Source organism: Boleophthalmus pectinirostris, unplaced genomic scaffold (genome assembly GCF_026225935.1).
Source record: "Boleophthalmus pectinirostris isolate CB_2022bp ecotype Guang Dong unplaced genomic scaffold, ASM2622593v1 HiC_scaffold_4, whole genome shotgun sequence".
Lineage (NCBI taxonomy): Eukaryota > Metazoa > Chordata > Actinopteri > Gobiiformes > Gobiidae > Boleophthalmus > Boleophthalmus pectinirostris.
This window is the reverse complement of record NW_026571353.1, coordinates 28,733,237-28,759,199: the sequence shown is the minus strand read 5'-3', so window position 1 is coordinate 28,759,199 and position 25,963 is coordinate 28,733,237. Positions and strand designations below refer to the sequence as shown.

Sequence of the window (25,963 nt, the reverse complement as noted above, 5' to 3'; positions counted from 1 at the left end):
AAGAGAAAAATAACAGACTTTCCTATTACACAAAAGCTCCATGCTCTTCTTCCTGCCTTTTTTCCAAAACAAGAAGTCTGTATTTCTGCGAAAATTGAGAAGCGCTCTTGAGTCCGTCAATGTTTGTTTTTCTTTTATTTGCAAGATATATGTTTATTGCGATACTGTGGAACATAACAGACAAAGCAACATCTTAATTTTAAAACGTAATTTGTATATCTTATAGCAACTTATCATTTAATATATGATAGATGGAACAATTATTTTGGGGGGTTAGTATTTGTCGTGGATACTTTTTCTTTGTACTAGTGTTGGAGGAGTTCAAGTATCTCTGGGTATTGTTCACGAGTGAGGGGAGGATGGAGCTTGAGATTGACAGGTGGGCCGGTGCAGCATCAGCAGTGATGTGGTCACTGTCTAGGACCGCTTTGGTGAAGAGGGAGCTCGATTTACCGTCAATCCTACCCTCACCTGTGGTCATGAGCTTTGAGTAATGACCGAAAGAACAAGATCGTGGATACAAGCGGTCGAAATGCGTTTCCTCCGCAGGGTGGCTGGGCTCTCCCTTAGAGACAGGGTGAGGAGCTCAGTCACACGGGGGGAGCTCAGAGTAGAGCCGCTGCTCCCCCACGTCAAGAGGGGCCAGCTGAGGATCTGTTCCTGGACGCCTTCCTTGGGAGGTGTTCCCGGCATGTCCCACTGGTAGGAGGCCCTGGGGAAAAATATGTCTCTCAGCTGGCCTGGGAACGCCTTGGGGTCCCCCCCGGAGGAGCTGGAGGGCGTGGGGTGCAGGAAGTCTGGGAGTTCCTGCTTAGACTGTTGCCCCCACGACCCAGCCCCTGATAAGCATAAGCGTAATGACATATTGGATGGATGGATAGTGTTGGGGAACTTTTTGCTATTTTTCTGTAATACAGTGAGATCTGAGCTGTGGAGGGTTGAAGAAATAACTTCTATGACTCATGAACGTTTCATGTATTTATTGCAGCTCACGTTCATTAAAAATACTGTACAGAATACTGTACTGTACTGTACAGTAGAGAATATTTTTTATGGTTATTGTATAAGTGGGATAATAGCATTCAATATTATCATTTATTAGCTATGTTTTCTTCTGTTTCTTTCTTTTCTGTTTTCGTGACAGGTTTATTGATGATGCTTGTGCGGTGATGATTAGGCCTGTCACAATAATTACAGATGGAAGACTTATTTGGGGGGTCAGTATTTATCGTGGATAGCTTTTCTTTCTACTTGTACTTTTTATTTTTCCTTTCTACCATACAGTTAGAGCTGTAGAGGCTTGATTATTGTATCAGTAGCATAATAGCGTTCAGTATGATCATTTATTGGCGAGGGTTTCTTCAGCAATATATCGTACTTTGGAATTTGTTATCGTGACAGGCCTCATGATGATGTGAGTTTGTGCGTGAGCGGTGATGATGCTAGCTAGTGCGTGAGTGGTGATGAAGGGGATATTGATCGGCAGCGAGGCGCCTGGTGTATTGACGCAGAGGGCGGGTGATCCTTCAAGGCCTTCCCATCGGCACATGGAGTTAATCTGCTCTGGACGATCAATAGCACTAACTGCAACTATGATGGCCCGGCATCCTGTCCTGTGCTCATCTGCGGGACTCTATTCACTTTGTTTGTTTGTGTGCGTTATGTCAGTACAAGAGTCATTTGCATTTGACTGATTTTGTACATTGAACTCAAATTTGTAAGCATGATATATTGCTGCAGAAAGTAATATTGGAACTACTTAATGCTGCAGTAGCAATAAAACATGAGAATAAAAACATCATCAATCAAGTTACTCATTCAAGTGTTTATCATAGAAAATTTCAAAATGTGATGTTCCAGCTTTCATTTATTAAACAAAAAGTCAGTAATCGGTAAGTCAGTAAGTACAATGGTTAATTTCTTAATAGACATCAAACAAATTTAGGTAATGAATATCTATGTTAAATATATTTAGAAAGCAAATTTAAACTTGATTTGGACAAAGTGTTGTACAAGCAGAGTGTATTTGAAGTAAAGAGCTTAAGAATAATATAATAAATATTTTCTATGAATTTTTTAAATTATATAAAACAATAATAATAATACAATGTAAAACAAGACCATTTCACTGTATTTTTGTGCAATACTTTTAGCAAATCTGATGGATTGCAAAAATATCAAGTGATCCAAGCCAGGGGTTGTCAAACTTTTCAGCTCGGGACCCAAGAACCATTTAATCTGCCAGGACCCCCCACTGCAAAAAGAATTTAACTGATTTGAATTACTTGTACTTTATTTGGTAATTTGCCCCAATTTTGTCATAATTTTTAAAATGAAATCTTTGCAATCCCCTGGACCGTCCCAACCCGCACTTTGGGAACCACTTTCGTTTCTCTCCAGTGACTAGGTCAGGAATCGGAATACACTTGACGGTTTGCAAGAACCCCGAAAGTTGTAGACCGCGCACCGGCCAATCAGCGAAGAGCTGTGAAGCCATGATGTTGAACTCAAGCACCTGTCTGGGTCCCTTTTGTGGTTCAGCACAACAGTAAACAAAGTGGTCAAGATGGATGTAAACGAAGCCATACATTCTGTGTTGGCAACAGTTCCCGAGATCAAGGATTTAAAGCCGGAACAAAGAGAATGTTTGGTGAATTTTATCAAAGGGGAACACATTATTGCTCTTCTTCCTACGGGATTTGGGAAAAGCTTAATATACCAGTTAGTCCTGTTAGTGGCACATTACATAACCCACGACCAAACAGCAGCGATTGGTTAAATAAAAAAAGTATCCACTTATCGTCGAGTGAATGAATCCTAATTCTGAGAGGTCAGACGGTTTCCATGAAGCGAAACTGGCTGATGAAGCAGGCTATTAGGCTGCAGCACATACACAAACCTCTAAGCTGGTCCATGGAGTTGTGAGATCCACTCTGAGAAGTTGCTGAATGTCATCTCCTCTCTTCACTCCCTTTTCCACAGCAAATTCTCCTGGCAAAGTCTAGAGGTCCAAAACACTTTTAAAAAAACAGTATATTTATAATGGGCATAACTAATCCTGGATTCACAGTCCCTAAATTCCACCAGCTACTGCTTAAGCCCATTTGAAGCGATACTAAGTAATAGCAGGTGCACAGGGTAAGTGTCTTAACCTGTCTGAGGGTGGAACATTACATCTTGTTCTTGCAGATTGGATCACTTTGCCACTGGCTCAGAAAGTCACAGTTTGTAGTCTACACGGTGAGGTCACATAAACGCTACAGCCTTCCCCTATAAATCTGATCCTCGATTTCCAGCCCAAAGCAAAGCAGGGCGTCTTGGCAACAATGTGCTCCCCAGTCAAAGAGTGCACTGGATTTACTGTGCCGTGTAGGTGGGTCTGTGTAACTGGCTTGTGAAGTATGGCGTAAAAGAAATTCTGGTTTGCAAAAGTTTCTTCTAGGCTGAAATATTAATCACATTCAAAAGAAAACTGCTATTTCATTGCATAATAAACATGTAATTAAAGATGCAATGTGTAACTTCTGGTGGAGGGTCCGTCACCTGCAAGTCTCCATGGAAATATTATGGTATATATGCCTTGATTCTTGCACACTTTATGGAAATAAACTTGATAATCATAATTAGCCAACAGTTTTTTTGTAACAATATCCAAAGCTCTCGGTATAATATTATCACGATATGCATCTCACGGTACGACATTTATTGCGATATTTTGGAGAGACTAATATAATTGTAGATGGGAAACTGTTTTTGCTTTTAAAATACCTTGAAAAGATTTTAGTGTGAATTATTTCCACCACAATCCCAAGAATTCAAGGATAAAACATGTTTCTTCATGTTGTCTGCACTGAAATGAATCATGGGATATGTAGTTTCCTATGTTTATAAGCTGTTGCAACTATAAAACCATGCATGTAAGCAAAGAAACTTATAATTCAATATATTTTGACAGTATACAATATTATTGTGAGACTTTTGATGATAGGATACGATATCACAGTATTTCGGTTATTATTACATCCCTAGTGTTTTAGTTAGTCATTCTCATCCAAATTTGTAAACAGAACTATGAATGCTCTTACTGATTACACTGATATAAAATTTGCTGTTTACATCAGTTTTGTTGAGTTTTCAGATGACCTTCATACACGTACACGTAAATGTAAAGCAGTGTTTCCCAAACTTTTTTCTGGGGAAAATTTTAAAAGATCACAAACCTTCGCAACCTAAGTCAGTAGACATTATTCATAAATCACAAAATAAAGGTGGATTTGACCGTTATTGAACATTAAAGAGGATATTTTATTGTTGACTGAGTGATCGTGTCTCTCTGAACAATTAGTGGTACTCAAGTTTTAAACACTGAAAAACAGTAATTGAGCCAGCAATAAAAGTTATCCATAAGTCGCCTATTTGGACATTAAATGTAGCCCATTTCCTTTTCTTTTCAACATTCAATTGAACCAGCAATACTCGAGCAAAATAGTCAATAAAATAATTACAAAAAGATTAGAAATTATAGAAAACACTGCAAAGCTTTGGGGGGCCAGGAGTGCTACTTGGATATACAGAAATCATGCAGAATTGTGCTCGGATATACAGAAATTGTGCAGAACTGTACTTGGATATACAGAAATTGTGCAGAATTGTGCTTGAATATACAGAAATCATGCAGAATTGTGCTTGGATATATAGAAATTGTGCAGAATTGTGCTTGGATATACAGAAATCGTGCAGAATTGTGCTCGGATATACAGAAATCGTGCAGAATTGTGCTTGGATATACAGAAATCGTGCAGAATTGTGCTTGGATATACAGAAATTGTGCAGAATGTACTTGGATATACAGAAATTGTGCAGAATTGTGCTTGAATATACAGAAATTGTGCAGAATTGTACTTGGATATACAGAAATCATGCAGAATTGTGCTTGGATATACAGAAATTGTGCAGAATTGTGCTTGGATATACAGAAATCATGCAGAATTGTGCTTGGATATACAGAAATTGTGCAGAAATGTGCTTGGATATACAGAAATCATGCAGAATTGTACTCGGATATACAGAAATCGTGCAGAATTGTGCTTGGATATACAGAAATCGTGCAGAATTGTGCTTGGATATACAGAAATTGTGCAGAATTGTGCTTGGATATACAGAAATCATGCAGAATTGTACTTGGATATACAGAAATCGTGCAGAATTGTGCTTGGATATACAGAAATCGTGCAGAATTGTACTTGGATATACAGAAATCGTGCAGAATTGTGCTCAGATATACAGAAATTGTGCAGAACTGTACTTGGATATACAGAAATTGTGCAGAACTGTACTTGGATATACAGAAATTGTGCAGAATTGTGCTTGGATATACAGAAATCGTGCAGAATTGTGCTTGGATATACAGAAATCGTGCAGAATTGTGCTCAGATATACAGAAATTGTGCAGAACTGTACTTGGATATACAGAAATTGTGCAGAACTGTACTTGGATATACAGAAATTGTGCAGAATTGTGCTTGGATATACAGAAATTGTGCAGAATTGTGCTTGGATATACAGAAATCATGCAGAATTGTGCTTGGATATACAGAAATCATGCAGCATTGTACTTGGATATACAGAAATCATGCAGCATTGTGCTTGGATATACAGAAATTGTGCAGAATTGTGCTCGGATATAAAGAAATCATGCAGAATTGTGTTTAACTTTATCTGCCTTGTGGTATTAAAGACTTTTAGTTATTTTGTACTTTTAGAGTGCCTCAGTTTTTTCCAACTTTTTCAACTTTGTGTTACAGAAAACATGTCTTAACATTTAAACATGTGTCAGAACTGTACAGATCGTGAGAAGGTGACCCAAAAAAAATCTCTTGCTACCCAGTCTTTGGGAAACAATGATGTAGAAAACCCCCAGCATGATGTCATTGCAAAGTATCAGTACAGCTCTTTAGACCTCTACAAACATGTTCTGAAATGCATGGGATTATTGTATCAGTTTAGTATTTCAGTGTCTCTGGATGTCTGCACAGAATATTGAAACTTTTACCGCACAACACAAAAAATAATATTGCAATGTCACTCAGTAATTAATTAAACAAATAAATAAAAGCAATTATGTTTTTTATTATTATCCGCCAAATTGTTCAGCTCTGTGTCCTTCTCCTTGCCCTTCTTACGTACATGCTTATGAGTTTTTCCTTCCCTATTGTGATTGTGTTTTTATTTTTCAGACCCAACCTGGACAGCACTGGTGCGGTGAGTGAGTCCGGATCTTCTACAGTCAAACATGCTCTCAACCCGGACAAAACATTCATGCAAGTCCATTATCTAAAGGTGAGAGACTATTGAAGGAAGGAAATCAGGAAACTAACAGTGAGGAATGTAACAGGAAACTGGAGAAATAAAATTCCAGCACTGATTGTTTGAGTAAGAATAACAAAATAGAATAGCAAAGAATGAAACTGGTCATGCTTTTAAAATCTCCGTATATCATTTTTTTTGTATTATCTATATTATATAAGCAGCTCTTGAGGTGAAAATAAGTCATCTGAGTAATATCCATCTATCTATCTAATTATCTAATTAAATTTTGTCGTATGAAAATCATGAAGTGCAGTTAGTACGCTAGTTGTTGAATTATAAAACTCTTCTCTGACCTCTGAAAGTTGTGAAAAGTGCTCATAAACTCATCGTGAAATGTGAGGAATACCTTGCAAACAATATAAAATTAACTAGTTCTGCTTTAAGGCCATAAAAATCAGGTACAGAGCCTTTTTAATAAAGTAAAAAAGGGGGGGAAAAGTCAAGGTTGATGGTTTTTGGTCCTACAGATAACAGAGACACTATGGAATTTTTGAAAAAGTTACGTCAAACAGCTGAAAGTTAATATTATGTTTCACTTATTTAGACTGATGAGCTAAATTGTTAACATGAATGTAGTTGTAGTTTATATTGACTTGATTATGGTAAAATAATCACCATTTTAATTCATACTTCATACTGTCAAATGTAACCTAGCAGAAACAGAGACTTTTTTTGCCCTTTTCAATTTTATTTTTAAATTTTACTACTATTCCTACTTTCCCATTAACTTAATTGGTACTTGGACATACAGTACATACAAAAGCAAATTTGTTCCTCCATAATCTGACCTCTGCTCCAAACCACATGCATTTACTCACAGAAGATTAGTTGTGGGGCTCTTGATTAAGAAGACCAAGCTGATCACTGAGATTTAGAAATGACTGAATACTAATTACAAATTTTATTAATTACATAATCATTCTCACAGTATGTTGAAGGTGGATGCATATGTTGTTATAAAGTTTTAGCGTGTACAAATTGACTCATCAGGCCTCTTCCTTATTTCTAAGGATTCTGTTTCATTTGGGCAGCAACTTTGTTTATATGATAATTTGTAAATTATACTTTTTTTTTTTTTTTTTTTTTTTAAAGTTGTCCAAATTAAAGATATAGCATGTTAACTTTCTGGTGCTGTCATGGTCACCTGCAGTATTTATTTATGAGACATTAATGAATATTTCTGTAAATATGCAAGAATTCGCAAGAACTGCTATTTTTCATCTTTAGTCTAGTGACAGATGTTAATGTCAGTCTAAACTAAACTACACTAAATTCTAACTACATTCCCCGAAAATAGAAATTTAAAACAAAAAAGCAAAACATTCTCCATGGAGGCAGATACGTTTTATGCCATACTGTGGAAGATTATTAGCCAGTCTGGCACCACCTAGTGCCTTCGCTCAATTTCATTTCTCTCCAGCGACTAGGTCAGGAATCAAAATACACGAGACGGTTTGCGAAAACCCCGGAAATTGTAGACCGTGCACCGGCCAAACAGCGAAGAGCTGTGAAGCCTTGATGTCAAACTCAAGCGCCTGTCTGGGTCCCTTTTGTGGTACAGCACAACAGTAAACAAAGCGGTCGAGATTGATATAGACGAAGACAGACATTCTGTTTTGGCAACGATTCCTGAGATCCAGGATTTAAAGCCAGAACAAAGAGAATGTTTGGTGAATTTTATCAAGGGGAAAGACGTTATTGCCCTTCCTCCTACGGGATTTGGTGCATTACATACGTCATGACCAAATAGCACAGCTTGGTAAAATAAAATAAAAAAGTACCCACCTACTGTCGAGTGAACGAATCCTAATGTTGTGAAGTCAGACGGTTTCCACGAAGTGAAACCAGCTGATGAATCAGGCTAGAAGATTATAGCCAAAAGAACAATATTTCCATGGAAACAAGTAGACCTGTCACGACAATTTCTATATCAACTCATCATTAAATATTGAGCCCCAAAATATATCGTTCTGGCTTTCATATAATTATTGCTTCATTCTGTTATTGATTAAGTCAGGCTTTTTAATGATACTGTATACTTAAAAATGAATTTACTGGGACTGTCCTGCTTGAAGGTCTCCCAGCACCAAGGTCAGAGCACAGAGGATATTTTCAATATTATTGTTTGTCTCTGTATTTCTCTGCAGATATTTATTGTGCTTCAAAACTTGTTATTGTGACAGATATAGTCCTTCATCCAGGCCAAGTGAGAGTCAGACTTGTGAAGATGCAAGCCTGCTCAAATTAAAGGTGCATTGTGTAAGTTTTCTGTTGGAGAGTCTGTCACTTCTTTGTTTCCATTTATACGTCATTGCTCTGCCTGGAATGTTCCACAGTTTGGCTTTAAACTGCTCTACCTTACATTTATTCAGTTTCATAGCTCATAAGTTTTATAGCTCAAAAATACCTAGAAAAACATGTGGTAGGACTGTGAGTGGGGTTGTCTCTCCACAGATCTGACCTGTAACTTGGTCTGGTTTGATCTCCATGGAAATAGAAAGGTTTAATGCCATACTGTGAAACATTTCAAACAAAGTAATAGCATCTCATGGAATAATGCATTTGACCGACCCTCTACCAGAAAAAAATACACAAAACATCCAAAATGAAACAAAAAAACAAAAATCCATATTTTGTTGTCTGATTTTGGCTAAAAATGTGCATACTGTGGCTTTAAATAACCAGAAATAGGATTAAGGTTGAATTCAGAATAATGTTAGATATAATAATATTATCTGATCTTTTCCAGGGCTACTTCCTTCTCAGATTCCTGGCCAGTGAAGTCGGCGAACAACAGTTTATCGATTTCTTCCGAGTGTTTGTGAAGAAAGTCCACGGACAGCTCATTCTCTCTCAGGTACGCAGCGAAGGGAGCGACCTCATTTCCTCTCAATTAACTTAACGGCCCGTGTAGCATGTTGACTGGAAGCCATCCGAGAGCGCGTTAATAAAACTCCAGCTCAGATTTAAACCTCTTTAATATGACCTGTCTCTGAGGCACTATGTTATTTCCATAAATTAATTGGGAGCCCGTGTTACAATAGCTGAAATGGCTACAGCTGCATCTGAAATTGGCGCGTTAGCCGTGGACATATGCTGGGTCTTCTGGGGCCCTCACAGCTGAGAAATCACACCTGGATGCTCCGTTTGAGTGTTTGACATAAGAGCGGGAGATATGCCAAGGAAATTCATATAATGGTTTTCTCAAAATCTGGATCATAGTTTCGATTTTATCATAATTTATGCATATTTAGTTATGTTACAGATTGCTAAATGCCATCTGCTGCCTCTTCTGCGACCGGCTGAATGTGCCTCTCACTCATTTAAAGCAGGACGCAGGTTGACCAACCAATAGGAGGAGGGGGAAGGGGAAATATTGAAGCACAGAGCTGAGTTAAAGGTCCTATATTACTGTATTTTTTTTAACTATAATGCGCACTTAAAATCCCTTAATTTTCTCTAAGAATCAACAATCAAAAATCAGCCCTATAATCCAGTGCGCCTTATGTATTCATTCAGGTTGTGCTTACTGACCCTGAACCGATTTTCACATATATTACACCGAGTTGTGTCTTTAAGCCGTTTTTCAGTACTTATAGTTTATGCAAATTAGTCATGTGGTTTTAAGTTTCATTTCTGTAAAACGTAAACAAATGTGGGCAAAAGTGCATTAAACACATTATTACTCAATGCATATTTGAGTCCTCCTCGTAGGAAATAAAAAAACAAACAAAATTATCCACCCACATTAGAGGTGCGCTGATGGGCTATTTTTCATCCGCAACCGCATCACAAAGCTCATCATCCATCCGCTATCCATTTGCACCCACGGTTTTTGACCAATTCTCAAAACCTCACCTGCCCACCATCTGCTTTCTGGTGTTAGGACATCCAACAACCACACAATTATGATGTCTGAATCCCAAAACTAAAATGTGACAATATCAGAACCAGAAACAAAAGTGATATGGTTCAAAAGATTAGAAAAGACTGGCTTTGTCAATAGACACATCCCACTGGGAAAACAAACATTGAGATTTGATGCTCACTTTTTTGGAAAATCCTTCCCAGTATGCATTGCACAATGACCGGAAGTCCGAAATTCATGATGCATGTATTGCTCCGCTTTTTTTATTTGAGTAGTTAAACCGCCACCTGCCCTAATTTAATTAAAATATTATTGTTCATCACATCATCCCTACATTTGCATTAATAATACGCATTCACCAAGACAGGGAGTCAACACTGGGCGAATTACGCCACGATCTGCCGATGGATCGTGGATGCTTGGGCTAAGGGATCAGTCTCAAATGTCGTCCGTTTGGTTCGCTTAATCCGCTTTATAATCCGTTGCGCCTTATGTATGAAAATAGATGAGAGAATTCAACATTATTGATATTGGGCCTTATAATCCAGTGCACCTTATAGTCACAAAAATACGGTACACAAAATTGACTCTTGTGAGCTTTAAGCCATGTTATAATGCTATAATCTGACCAGAAACATACCTGCTGTTGTGATTTATTTCATTTGTACATGTTTGAGTAATCCTTTTACTGACAATTCCAGGGCTAAAATAATCCAAACGATTTTAGTGAAAATGTATGAATCTTAAAAAACCACATGACATCACAAGGTGCAACAGACAAACTTGTAGATAGTAGGATTCTAAGGTGAGCAATATTTCGTCAACAAAATAATTTCATTTATTTTCACAGTAGAATTGTTGTTCACACTAAAACAGCTGCTGTTGCTTCTTAAATTGGCGTGTTAGCCGTTAGCATATGCCCGCTCCTCTGGGCCTGCACAGCTGAGGGATCACACCTGGACCTGTTTGTGTCTGACATGGGATGAGTTCCACCTGGCTCCTGTTTCCTCACCACTCGCTGCTGTCCGCACTCTAAATAATGGATCAAGTATAAACACCATTTGACCTTGGCCCCCTGTCTCCAGATCAGTTACGCCTTTCTCTTTCTTTGGCTCTGCTCCCATGTCGGCCCATGCTAACACGCCTTTGTTTGTGTCTCTCTATTTTGGATAGGACTTCCTGAAAATGGTGCTGTTTACCTTTCCTGACATTGAGAGGTATGTACGTCACAATGATTAATGGCCATGGGCTAATTGGTTAATAATAAATCATGCCTCCTCCTGAAAGTACTATGAGGAGCTATGGAGCAATTAGATGAAGACATGAAAAATTAATTAAAATGTAGAATCTAATTTATATTTTCATTATTTTTGGACAAAAATGTTCTGATAGCTCAAAGTAAGGATGCCTGGCACCATAATTAGCATTCTGGGTTTAAGAAAATGTTTCCATGTCACCCCCTGTTGATGCGTCTTTTATGAGTAATGTATAATGTCAAAGAGGGTATCTGTGCTTTTTTCTGGCACTCAGCACTGAGATTATGGCACAATATGAGCTAAAACGTTTTGCTCTAATGATAATACTTGAATGAAAAGCCCTGGAACTGTAAAGCCACAGTTAGTGGTTGTCTGATAACCAGGTTAGAAGTTCACCTCACTACACAGTACTAGTATTTAAATGCAAAATAGGCACATTTAGCACTTTTCTACCTTCAAGGTAGGCGCTCACCCAGTCACACACCAGTATGCAGCATTCATCTGTGGAAGATGCAATCAGCCATCAACCTGTGGGTCAGTGGATCTTAGCACTACCAATGACACATGGTAAATGGTCACATTTTCTATAGCGCTTTTCCACCTTCAAGGCACTCAAAGCGCTTTACAACCACTCACCCATTCATACACCAGTGTACACAGAAACTGTGGGCAAGGTGGGTTAAGTGTCTTGCCCAAGGACACAACAGCAGCATTCATCTGTGGGAGCTGGAATCACACCAGCCAACCTGTGGGTCAGTGGATCTGACCGCTCAACCTGTGATGTTTATGTAGAGAGCTGGATTCAAACCGCCAACCTTCAGATCAGTGGGCGAATGCTCTACCAACTGAGCTACTGCCGCCCATAATAATGCTTTGCACTTGTAAGGCGTAAAGTGCTCCATAGTCTTTATTCAGTCATTCCATACTCAGTGGTGGTAAGATACCTGAGACAGAGGGATGGAAGTGAGGCTGCCAATCTGCGCCTTTGGCCCCTCCAACCACCACCAATCATTCATGCAGGAATTGACCTTCATCTGACCTTCTGATTGGGGGACAACTGTTCTAACCACAGAGCCACTGTCTCCTGTTTATGTCGAGTGTGGGATTCGAACTGCCAGCCTTCAGATCAGAGGATCTCTGTGCTTCTGTCACCCAGTAGTTATAGTGTGTGAGTGTCAGAGACGCCAATGGCACAGATTGGCAGCCTTGTTTCTTCAGTCTGTACTAGGGCAGCTGTGGCTACCACAAAGTGGAGTGAATGAAAAGTAAATGTGAAGCACTTTTTGAGCTTAATACATTATTGCTTACCTGTGGACAGTGAATGAATAATGCAATGCAAATGAGAGAGCCCAAAAGCACTATATAAATCCAACACTTTTTTGTTATTACTATATTCCCAAAGAAAGTATTTTCTAAATGTTTGTGTTGTGCCATCGGCACAGTTAAACTACCCAAAAAAACAAACCTGTTTATTCTGCAAAAAACTTTAAATAGATTTTTCTCATTAATAGCTGAAACTTGGAGCCCCAACTTTAAAACAAAATTATGTTTTTTTCTCATTAATGTCTGGGAGAATACAGGAAATTAGTTCTTGGGCGTGTGCTAATTTGGCTTTGGTTCTGCTACAGTGCATATGTCCCACTGTGAAAGCATGGCTCCCAGCAGCAGCAGCGCTCCCATCCACTCTCGCAGTAATCCAGTGTAAGAGGATATCTGCTCCTCCTGCTCTCCTCCTCTCCAATTTACTCTCCCTCCCTGCGCACGCTTCATCATTCACGTCTCTATTCCCTCTGATTGGCTCATTAACCTCCTCTTCAGCCTGACTTTCCAGCCCCTCTCCTCTCCGTCATTGTGGAAGTACCATTGCTCCAAGCCACGTCCAGAGCACTCCTGATTACGCTCGATATTGTGTGTCCGATGCTTATTTTAGTAAACAACACACTCGAAGAGAGAGCTGACATTTTTAACTTCACAGCGTTGTTATTGATTGCTCCTAACAGGAAACCAACATTTTCCAGGCATCAAACAGCAGTAGCTTCTCATCCAAACGCCATTAAGGTAATAACCGATAGATTAAAACAAGATTAGTGGAGCAACATGAAAATGCGAGTGGGACTTTTCGTGCTCTCCGGGGACCAAAGCGCATTTGTGTTTTAGTCCTATTACCCACAGTGTGACAGGTCAGGTGATGTATTAAGTGTATTAAGGTTTTGTTTGCCACACAAGAAAGTATGCTGACATAATCCGCTGTAATCCGGCCATGCAGTGTCTCCATATCAGAGCAGCAGATGTTCTCTTATGAGCTGAATGCAGGATTACCTTCAGCCAATATGCAATGACTTTTATTTGAGTCAGTGGGTTTTGACTGTTTGTTCTCCCTATAACAGTGCAGACCTCCACCAAGGCACTGACCACATTTCTGATTAAAAAATATACTAATGTGATCAAATTTACATTTAAGCAACTATATTGAAAGGTCCTGTATTACGCAAAATTTACTATTGTGAGCATCCAATGGCCAGTCAGCTCTGGCAATGTTTTTGGGCCAGTTATAACATTTTTCAAATTATTATTATTAACCAATTAAGCAATTTTGATTATTTTCCTCAAATGCTGTAATGTAATTTACAGTAAACTTACCCACACTTAGGGTTTGTGCTGTTATCTCCTTCCACTAAAGTGTTCAAATGAAGCATTATGTGTGTTAGGTGAAACTAAATAACCTGTGCTGGAGATTTAAAGGTGCATTGCGTAAATGTACTGGTTGAGGGTCCACCATCTTAGCCAGGCTGGAGCCACCTAGTACCTCTGCTCAATTTCATTTCTCTCCAGCAACTAGGTCAGGAATCAGAATACACTAGATGGTTTGCAAGAACGGAAGGAAGGAAGTTGTAGACGGCACACTGGCCAATCAGCGAAGAGCTGTGAAGACATGATGCTAAACTCAAGCACCTGTCTGGGTCCCTTTGGTGGAACAGCACAACAGTAAACAAAGTGGTCGAGATCGATGTAGATGAAGACACACATTCTGTGTTGGCAACGATTCCTGAGATCGAGGATTTAAAGCTGGAACAAGGAGAATGTTTAGTGAATTTTATCAAGGAGAAAGATGTTATTGCTTTTCTTCCTACGAGATTTGGTGCATTACATATGTCACAACCCAATAGCAGCGACTGGTTAAATAAAATAAATACCCGCCTACCGTCGAGCGAACAAATCCTAATGATATGAAGTGAAACCGGCTGATGAATCAGGCTACCACCATCTGCTTGTATGGCAGTGTTATTGCTTTGGGCTGGAATGTTCTACTACAGTATGTTAATAAACTTATTTATCTCCAAGGAGACGTCATCAGGCCAAGTTACAGGTCAGATCTGTGAAGAGGTGGCCCGAGTAACAGTAGAAATGTGCGATCCTATGGCGTTTTCTCAAATTAAAAGACCCGTAATGAAATAAATCCTGAATAGATCTTAAATACTATACCGTTTAACATTCCAGGCAAAGCAATAACATCTCCAGTGGCAGACCAGAAAAGTTACGCAGTGCACCTTTAAGGCGATAAGCTAAAAAGTGCAAATATTGGCAAGATGTATTGATCATCCAATATATTTCTCGTCTATATAGAACTTATTTGCTGTCGAGATCAGCAGCCCCATGTTAAATAATACAACCAAATGACGATCACAGAGCCCACGGCAACTTCCAGAATAATTACCTTCAAAACTGTTCACGGATGTGTAATGATATAAAATATTATTTACAACATTTTCTGAACTGCTCCGTGTTGTTTGTGCTTTAAGAGAACCCAGTCATTACACCACGGCTAATAATTGCCATGAACTCTTGTACCCATTCATAAACGAATGCCGTGGCCCTAACGTTTCATTAGGAAAAGTCGTAATTACAAAAATGTCTGTATTTCACAAGCAAGTATGATTGTACCACTAGAGGAAAAACACTGCACAAAGAATGTATTTTTCCCATTTAATTGGCAGAACATGACAAGACTAATATGGCGAAATGGCTCTCAAGTGTGGAATTTTCCTATAAGCAGGCAGAATTGATGATGATGGGGGGAAGGTAGGGATTTGCATGTGTACTTGAGCCAATGCCGTATTTGTGTGGCTGTTCACTTTGTTTGCATTGTGAATGATATATGACAATTTGCTCTACAGTTTTTCTTTGTAATCCACGTACAAGCTCATACGTTTGCTGTGTAGAGTGAGTGGGTGTGTCCGGTTTTGCTTAAGTCAACTGTGAACGTCACAGTAATTTCCCAGACATACATTTTCGTAGTAGTAACATTCATACAGTACTATAATGGGGGCAATGATATTAACGGCTGACTTATGTGAGCTTTTAGTTATGTTAGTATTTTGGTTCAATGAGGTTCATTTAATTTTGGATAATTTATGTTATTAGGTTCTTTTTTCAGACCAAGAGTTTGTTTTCATACCTGATACCGTAGTTTCGACTTTTCACTAGTGGTCTTCCTCAGAGTGGTCACGTGATGTTGCTGTGACGTGTCCAGTCAGCTGATTTAAACAAGTTTTGGCGCTGTCTTCCTACCAGTGGAGGCAGGACGACAGCCCCATCTGCAGTCCGACTTCCTCAGGACAGTATCTCAGGTGTGTGAGAGTAAAAATGCCCTCCCGTCCCGGTTTATAGTCCCGTGGGCATGTTTCCGTATTTTGATTGCCTCTTTAATCCAGCAATGGTGTTTGTTTTCCTCTGTCCCAATGATGTTCGCCCAATCTATAATGTGGTTCTCTCTTTTACAGTGGTCAGAGATGGCCGATTTGAATTGTTCCTGTTCTGCTTTGTGTTACTGTGTGTGTCTTGGTCTGAAAAAAGAATGTAATAGCATATGTTAATATTTTATTACCTCACCAAAAATACCTGGAGTTGTGTTTTGTTTCATTCACACATTTGAGTAATCCTTTATTAATAGTCTGTCTAAATCTCCAAAACTCAAAATGCTCTGTTCTACCTTGTGATGTCTTGAAGGGGTAGTTCAGATTACCAGCTACCTTTTACCTTTTTTTCAGTAGAGCTTGGAAATTTAAAAACACAGTGGAGCCCTTTCTGTATTACCACATGACATCACAATGTAGAACAGAGTGTTTTTTTTTATTTGAGAGCCTAAATATGCAGGGTTTGTGTGTTAAATATGTGCGAATGAAACAAAACACAACTCCAGGTGACAACATGGGGACAAATCACAGGTCAGGCAACCCCACTCACAGTAAAATGCATGTTTTTCAAGCTTTAAAACACCTGCACAGAAATTCATGCGAGATAGGCAGGCCCAAGTTTAACGCCGTATTTCCAACAGCAACATAACAACAAAGCACATTTCCACGGAAATGAGCAGGTGGCAGACCCCCTGCCAGAAATGTTACATAATGCACCTTTAAAGGTCATAAATGCATGAGTTGTCTTCAATATTTAATAAACATTACCTCTCTGTTCTCAAGATGATGAAAGCAGAATCAGCCCCTTACTTTGGGTTGCCAGATCCTTTTACTATATCCAGCTTGCAACCAACCCAAAATTAATCACCCAAAATGATGTCCTCAGTGGATTACAGAAGATAATGGTATCCCCGGTTGAGTTGTAATAGGAGGGTTTCAGTCACGTGATCACGATGACGCACAAATTTCAGGTGGAGGGCAGGAAGTGAAGACAAACACGACAAACACAGCTATGGAGAATACAGATATGGAGAAGAGTTCTTATTGTAAGGATTTAGAGCCAGTAACAAGGCAAAGGTACGAGCAGTTGACGTGACGTGACCCTATCTGATGGCAATGAGGGAATTTTCGACCGAAGTAAAAGATGTGCCGACAATCGAGGCAGTGGATATCACAAATTACTTAGTTCTCCAGACATTGTTCTACACCAGACAACAGATGAAGGTGTACAAAAGTTTGTAGGCATGTAACTTTTTTTGTGAGTGGATGGGTTCACAACCTTTGTGCAAAATGCCTACATGATGATTATCATTTGGTCTAAGTTTGGGTGAGTGTTCTCTTATTGTATGTGTATAGACCATTATGGAAAAAACTGCAGTGTATCGGCAGTAACCGATCTATCCCAACTATTTAATGTCAACAATCGTCGTTAGCCGTTAGTTGTTAATGATTCATTTATGTTTAGGTAAACCTCAAAAAACAATTTATCTTTATAACATACTTTTGATGAAGTGGTCACTGCAGACACAAGCATTTGCGGATTCTGCTCCTCCCGACCGCAAACATAGGTCTGTAATCCACTTTTTACGGCGTTGTTCTGTCAGCTTTTCCCATTTCTGACCTTTGTGGACGACTATCTTCGGTACTCTAAAAAATCACTTTTCCTTCTCTCGGATAGAATGATTGGCTCAGCCGTAAACTACACAACACATCGGTGTTTTCCAGACAAAGACGCAACAGCTTCCTTCAGTTAGTTCACTTCCTGCCCTCCATCTGATTTCACGCGCTGACAAACGTAGCCCTGTGACGTCATGTGAAACCCAGCTATCGTTTGTTTGACTGCATGTTTAAATCAAATATTAAGTTATTTTTCCGATATTATTATGAAAAATTATTCCCTTTGATTTAACATTGGTTTTACTGTGTTCCAGAAAAGGCCTCACCCTCAGTTCGATTTATGCTGACTGGCTCGATCGTCCGGGAATTCCAACGGTATGAGCACTTTTTGTTCTTAACTTTAGGTATAATGGTATGTTAATATAATGTAGCTTTGCACATAGCTGAGTATGACCATGCATAATCCATACAAGGTACTAGCTGCATAGCACAGAGTCTTCGTTTTCACTCAATGTTTAATCATCTTTCCATTTCTAAAGGGTTACTCGACTCCTCTGGTCCTCCTGTTTGCTTTTGGTTCAGCCAAATCCCCCACTGACCTTGACAGCACGGCAAACTCCACCGCTCTATTGCTCTGTTAGATTTAAAGTTAAGACAATACTGATTTTTAGAGCCATTCTTCACCAGTTTTATCAAAATATCAGCGTTTGGAAGCAGATTTAACCAGGAGACAAATACAAATGACTTATGGGTGAGGTGTAGTGACTAGCTTATTGAATAGATAGACCCTGGCCTGATCCAAGCAAGTAGATGCAATGAAGGAAGAGAAGACACAGTTTGTCCTCGAGGAAATGGAGAGGGTGAGGTGACTTTTGGTTCTATTGCTGCACTGTAGATGGGTAAAATGGAAAAAAAAAAAAAAAGTGTGAGAGAGAGCAGTGATATGAGTGTTTTTAGCTGTGAGTGTTGAGTGAGATGGAGACAATATGGGACAATGTGTGTTCTTGACTAAATTAAATATTCAGCTTTGAAACATAAACTAAAATGGCATCCTCTTTTACTAGGCCCACAACTAAATACTGTCTGTGTGTAATGTAAATTAAAGGAACAGTCCAGAATTTTGGACACAGGACCTCATTTCCTAGTGAGCCAGAGTGTTGGAGACGTGTGGAGACACTTTTTTAAATATTCCATCCAGTCCTTGTATTTGCAGAGGTCGCTGGTGCTAGGCTAGTGCATGTCAATGGCCATAGTTATCCTGCCACTAAAAACAGTCTTACCCACTCCACAAAACACCTGAGGCAAATCAATTATAAGGCCAGACTGTCGATGTGAATGTCTGTGTCGATAGATAATTTTAGAAGTAAAATCAACCTTGCATTTGAAGGATTTATGTCTGAGCAGCAGCCGCAAGTTGCACTTCCTGACCACCTTTCTTACCGGCAAAGTAAAATTCTGCTGTTGTTGAGAAAATAGTCCGTCAACATGCGACGATTCATGCGATGCAAGGTTAGTTTTATTTCTAACATTATTCTATCAACATAGACATTTATATCGACAGTCTGGCATAATAATAGATTTGATTCGGGTGTTTTGTGGAGTGGGTAAGACTGTTTTTAGTGGCAGGATAACAATGGCCATTGACATGCACTAGCCTAGCACCAGCGACCTCTGCAAATACAAGGACTGGATGGAATATTTAAAAAAGTGTCTCCACACGTCTCCAACACTCTGGCTCACTAGGAAATGAGGCCCTATGTCCAAAATTCTGGACTGTCTCTGTAACGTAACGGTGCAATATGTAACTTTTCTGGTGGGAGTGGGACTGCATTCCACCTGCTTGTCTCCATAGATATGTTATTGTTGTGCCCAGAATGTTCCATAGCATAGCATTAAGCTTGCCTATCTTTCTTTAAATAGCTGTTTTAATTGGTAGGGATGTGACAATATCCAAATCTCTCAGTACGATATTATCATGATATGCATCTCACGGAACGGTATTTATTGCGATATTTTGCAGAGGCTGATATAATTGTAGATAGGACACTTTTTTGCTTTTAAAATACCTAGACAAGATTTTGATGTGAATTATTTCCATCATAATCCCAAGAATTTAAGTCAAAAACATATTTCTTCATGTTATCTGCACTGAAATGAATCATGGGATATGGAGTTCCCTGTGCTTCTAAGATGTCGCTACTATAAAACCATGCATTTAAGCAAAGAAACTTGTAATTCAATTTATTATGACAGCCCACGATATTATTGTGAGACTTTTGATGGTACGATATCACAATATTTTGGTTATTGTTACATCCCTATTAATTAGTAATAAAAGAATAACATACAAACATGCATTTGTTCTTTGAGAAGGCTTACCTCTCCACAGATCCGACCTATAACTTGGCGCAGTGGCATCAAACAAGACAGATTTCCCCCCTGCCTGTCTTCATGGAGGCCGTGTAACATTTCAGGCAAAACAATAACATCAAGTAGGTGGTGGAAGCTTCACAAAATCATATACATTAGATCCATTTGGCCACTGTTTTACTTTGCCTATCTTGATTAGTGAGAGTTAAAATAAAACATTGTGTGACTATAATAATACATCTTCCTGTTTACCTAAAATTTCCTACTCCTACTTGAGTAAAACCACATGATTCCCAATGAAGCCATGCTATTTTGAGTTTACAGTGTTAATATATTGCATGACATAACATTATTTGGATAACAGAATTCTGGGAGGATGAAGTTCTGGTTACCAAGTTTAAAAGTACAGCCCCTGTGTTATTTCAGCATTAGAAACACTAACAAACTTTATTTTCCATGGCTAAAATTACCCCTTAAAATAAATTATGTTTGTGTAACCTATCTGTGTTTATCGTAGTCCTTTTTTAGCCACAGTGCGTCACCCCCAAGTCAAAATCATTGCACATTGACAAGCGGGACAACAGATTGCCAGATTACAAAGATGCACACTCACGCGCAATCAATTCGCGTTCTGACCGCTTCTTAGCTTTCTCCAGTCGCCATGGTAACTGATATTAATTACCCCCTCTTGCTCCTCCCCTCCCCCTTTGCAGTTGCGCGTCTGTGAACTTTGACCTTTGCAGATAGCGGCAGTGATGTAAGCGGATACTTGAAGGACCAGGACAAACAAAGTGGAGAGAGACAGGGAGAGAGGAGGCGCCGATAATGGGACTGTACAAGGCGGGCGTTTGATGTCCTCAGCCGCTAATAGGATCACAGCCAATCAATGCCAAGACTTATTTATTTATCTTTCACAAATGCAAGTGCTCGAGATTATTCAGAGTAACAATTATTTTAGAAACTGGAGAAGAAATAGAATTTTAATATTTGATTAGTGACAAAAAAACTGTAACCTTTATAAAAGAAAATGTCATAAGAGTGGTTTTAGTGAAAATACCAGTTTCTTCCCACAGTCCCTGGAAAGGTTGATGTCACAATAACTATTAAATAAAACTTCTAACATTTACTTATAAAAGTAAGGCGATAATATAAGCTAAAATGACCTTTATTTGTCCCGCAGTGGGGAAACGGCAGGGTTGAAACTGCAAAATACAAGAATTTGAGCAATAGAGTCACACTAAAAAGTATAACAATTAGTTAAGATAAAGTAAGAATGAAATTGCCTTATTAAAATAATCAACTAAAATATACTTAAATTGTGTTACAAAATCATTTATTTTTATTTTTTTAATCACACAGTTCATTAGGTCTTCTGTATTGATTATACTTTAGATTCTTATGCACAAACCTATTAATTTCATACCTTGTCGGTTTTGTCTGCACTTTGAATCACTTTGAATCCCAGGTGTGAGAGAGTTGTCATGCCCCCTCATCCTGATTTACAGTCCGTTTTCAGATTTCAGTGGCCTCCCTGATCCAACAATGCTACTTGTTGCTATCTGTGCCTATAACCCTAGCATTGTCCATGGATTGTCTAAAGAAGTGACCTCAAGCCGGGCTTACACTGTGCAATTTTTGGAGCTTTTTGAGACGATTTTTCACTCATGCCACTGTTTTGGAGATCGGAACGAGTTTTGGCTTTGTGTGCCATAATACATGGGGGAATGAGAACCAATTAATAACTCACAACCAGCTCCTGATCGGAAGTCATAGGTCATAAGAATATCAAACCTGTTTGAAATCCAGCTGCTCTCGTGAGGATTTCGCACTGTTGAAGTAGTTGGCATAGCGTGAAAATATGAATCGTGAGCTGTGAACTTTTAAACCCTGCAATGTAGTTGTACAGTTTGAGCTGGGGCTGAGTGAAAATATTACACAGTGTTTGTCCGGCATAAGGGACTAAGTGGATGTCACTCATAGTATTTCGTTCCAGTCAAATGAAGTTCATGATGCGAGCAATTATCGGGGCAAATTTAGAGTCAAACTTCATATTAGGAATAGGAACTGTATATATAAAAAATAGCTAAATAAACACACCAGGATCATGTAGAGCAGGTTAATACGAACATTTTAAGACCAAAATGATAAGACTCACTGCAGTAGTTACAGAGAGAGGGTGACAATTTTTCAATGTAAAGTCGATGGAGCTGGAACTGCCTCTTTGTTCACGTCCTATCTGGGATGTGTCAGCTAGCGGGTTAGCTTTGTCCATTTATATATACAGTCTGATGTTGTCGTAATTCATGAGGTGGTTTTCCCTCTTGCAGTGGTCTGAGGTCTGTAAATAAAAATCTGGAGTGTAGTACTCATGAGTAAAGTGTTGGTTAATCTTCTCACTATGGATAAGTCTATTAGTCAGGCTGGCGCCACCTATTGCCTCCGCTCAATTTCATTTCTCTCCATCGACTAGGTCAGAAATCGGAATACACTAGATGTTTTGCAAGAACCCTTGAAAGTTGTAGACCGCGTACCGGCCAATCAGCAAAGAGCTGTGAAGCCATGACGTCAAACTCAAGCACCTGTCTGGGTCCTTTTTGTGGTACAGCACAACAGTAAACAAAGCAGTCGAGTTTAAAGCCGGAACAAAGATAATGTTTGTTGAATTTTATCAAGGGGAAAGACTTTATTGCCCTTCTTCCTACAGGATTTGGCGCATTACACATGTCACGACCAAATAGCTGCGATTGGTTAAATAAAAAAAAGTACCTGCCTATCGTCGAGCGAACAAATCCTACTGCTGCGAGGTCAGACGGTTTCTACGAAGTGAAACCGGGGAATGAATCAGGCTATAAGTCTATAATAGTGACAAAAGCTTTATGTTGACGATATTAAATAATTTGAACATTGCGTTTCTTGCACCCTACCATCACATTTATTTAAGATTAATTAATATTTGCCCTATGTTTTGAGGTCTATTCTTTGCAAATATCCAGAATTGTGTCTTGGATTTAGCTCTATCATATTGTAGAAACTCAAATCCATGCATCATTCATTGTTTACATCCGCAGTCAGTAACCAAGTTGTATTTTCACCCAGGGTCACCACTTTTTACTTTTTACTACACTACACTAACTACACTCCAACTTTTCTGGCTATACTCTCTCTCCATCTTTGTATAAACTCTTCTGTCACTTCCTTTTTCCTCTATCTCTAAATCCATCACACTTTTCTGTAAAATAGAAAGGCAGGAAATGGTCAGAGCCTAATAATAAACAATGACATCCAGAAATCTCAGAGTAGGTGATGTGGAATGACTATCTTATTTTAGCAGTACTCCAGATTAGATGAGTACGCTCTCCCGGTACAATAATATATATGAGCAGAAATAGTGCAGTTTAAATAAGGACTTCCCCTTACAATTTAGATTTAATGCCGTAACATTCTGTCTAGACATCTGTTTTGCTTAGAGTTAGTGGAAAAATTGTCTTGTGGTTTTGGCTGATAGGAGTAGAGCAGGATAAGTGAGCATATTATTACAGTAAGTGTCCTATGTGGATGAGAATAATGTAATGTAATGATATTTTGAGAATTGTAAAACAGACTTTGGCTAACAAGACTTTCCATTTTGACTGTAATGTGGACTTGAGGAAAAATAGGGGCTTTTTGCTGACATCAGTTATCCTTTTAAGTGCACAAAAGGCATATTTAAATCCTGTACCCATTTCCCTCCTTGTATTTAAGCATAAATTGTCTCACCTCAATACAGATTTATTGTAAAAGCAGCTCTTGAGGTCAGGTTAGATCTTGAGGCTCTTGAGGTCAAAGTAAATCCACTGTGTACTGTCTACACCTAATTATAAAGCGTTTTATTGTCCGAAAATCAGGAAGTGTTGGCATGTTTGTTGTTGTTGTTATCTTTACCGTAATGGCAAACTCCTCTTTTGTTTCTGAGAGTTGTAAAAAGCACAAACTCATTGCTGTGAATAATGAAGATGTTCAGAATTCATAAGGTAAGTGAGGAATAAGTTTGGACCAACCTGTTTAAAATGAACTAGTGCTGTTTTTCAAGTTTTTAAGCCAGTAAAACCTCAGGAAATCAAGAGCTACAGCTGTATTTTCTTTTAGCTTTATATGTACGCTTGTATAAATACGTACATCTTAAATTACACTACAGACAAATACAGGAAAATTCACTCATCAGGTCTCAGTGTTGTCCCAAGATATTCAGAGATAAACAACCATTCACAGGCAATTTGCTTGGGCGATATGGCGCCACATAAAACTATGAAGAATACCGTATTTTTCAGACTATAAGGCTCACCGGATTATAAGGTGCAGTATCAGTAATGATGAATTCTCTCATTTATTTTCATACATAAGATGCAACTGATTAAAAGGCGCATTAAGCAAAACAAACTGACAACACTTGAGACTGATCCCTTAGCCCAGGCATTCGCCCGGCGTTGCCTCCCTGTTTTAGTGAATGTGTGTTATTAATGTGAATGTGGGTGGATCATTTAAATTTGTTTTTTATTTCCTAAGAGGACTATTTAAGTATACATTGAGTAATAATGTGTTTAATGCAGCTTTGTGCACATTTGTTTACATTTTACAGAAACAAAACTCAAAGCCACATGACTAATTTGCATAAACTATAAGCGCTGAAAAAACAGCTCTCTCCTTATGCGCTGTCGTACTAAAGGACACGACTCGTAGCTTACCAAAGTCGTACTAAAACATTTTGACAGATTTTTGAGCACTGTGTACCACATAAAATCGGTTTAAGGTCAGTAAACACAAACAGAATTAATACATAAGGTGTACTGTCGATTTTTGAGAAAATTCAAGGATTTTAAGTGCTCCTTATTGTCCGAAAAATACGAAAATACGAAATATACTGTATACTGTGATAAAATAAAAATAAATTATGATTCAAATAAAATTAAAAAAGGCATGCAAACAACAAGGTGTTTGATAAATTTTGACCAAATATAATGCAAAAAAAAATAAACAATATACAAAACTAGCAATGTTAAATAGATTCAACCAAAATACAAAGATATATTACGAAATAACAAATAAACCACACTATATCATAATTTGAAAACACAATCTACTGTCCATTAACATTTGACTACCTTCAAAAAGATATTATAACTGGGGAAAAAAAATCACCATTGGCATATATATACATTTGCAATTTTACTAGAGAAAAATATTTTAACCTTTTTTTTTTCTTTGTTTCATGTCTCATCTTTCAAGAGTCTCATGTCTCATCTTTCTTGAGAAGCCATAAATGACATCAGTGTTTGTACAGGCTTGTGGGAGTCTCCGCTCTCTGTATCTCTGTACTAGTACTGAGACTAGTCCACTATTCTCCTCCACCCACTCCAGACATTCCCAGACCAAATTAGACACGTGATACCAGTGACCATATCTCAGGGTTGAAGCAGGACATGCATTTTCTTTTTACTGATAATTTGAAGTGACATCGCGCTGGGAGTGTTCTACGTGTATATCTATGGTGGAATGTTCAGTGGTTAAAATGGTGAGACAATATATACATTAGCAAACACTCTCAAAAAGTTTTAAGATAGTCAGAAAACTCAAGCAAAAAATACAAAATGGATTTAAGGTGTTTGATTGTCAAGAAAAAGGTGAGAGTTAATCTGAAAAACTATGGGATAATGCTAGTTAGCTTGCTGTAATTTTGTTTAAAGGGACAGTCCATAATTTTGGACATAGGACCTAATTTCTTAGTGAGCCAGAGTGTTGGAGACGTGTGGAGA

The 25,963-nt window shown here is 38.6% G+C and overlaps 1 protein-coding gene across 6 annotated transcripts in view; it reads left to right on the top strand.

The window, feature by feature from the left end:
- aopep (aminopeptidase O (putative)) overlaps positions 1–25,963 on the top strand; it is a 287,164-nt gene that overhangs the window by 91,622 nt on the left and 169,579 nt on the right. For 3 of the 6 annotated variants that reach the window (XM_055161429.1, XM_020932334.2, XM_055161428.1), the window contains exons 11-14: positions 6,237–6,339; positions 9,119–9,226; positions 11,411–11,454; positions 18,119–18,179. In XM_055161429.1, the coding sequence (XP_055017404.1) occupies positions 6,237–6,339; positions 9,119–9,226; positions 11,411–11,454; positions 18,119–18,179 (316 nt within the window). Of the gene's footprint in view, positions 1–6,236; positions 6,340–9,118; positions 9,227–11,410; positions 11,455–18,118; positions 18,180–18,343; positions 18,860–25,963 lie in introns of those variants that run through there. The other 3 variants (XR_008633214.1, XR_008633215.1, XM_055161430.1) reach the window with 2 other exon arrangements.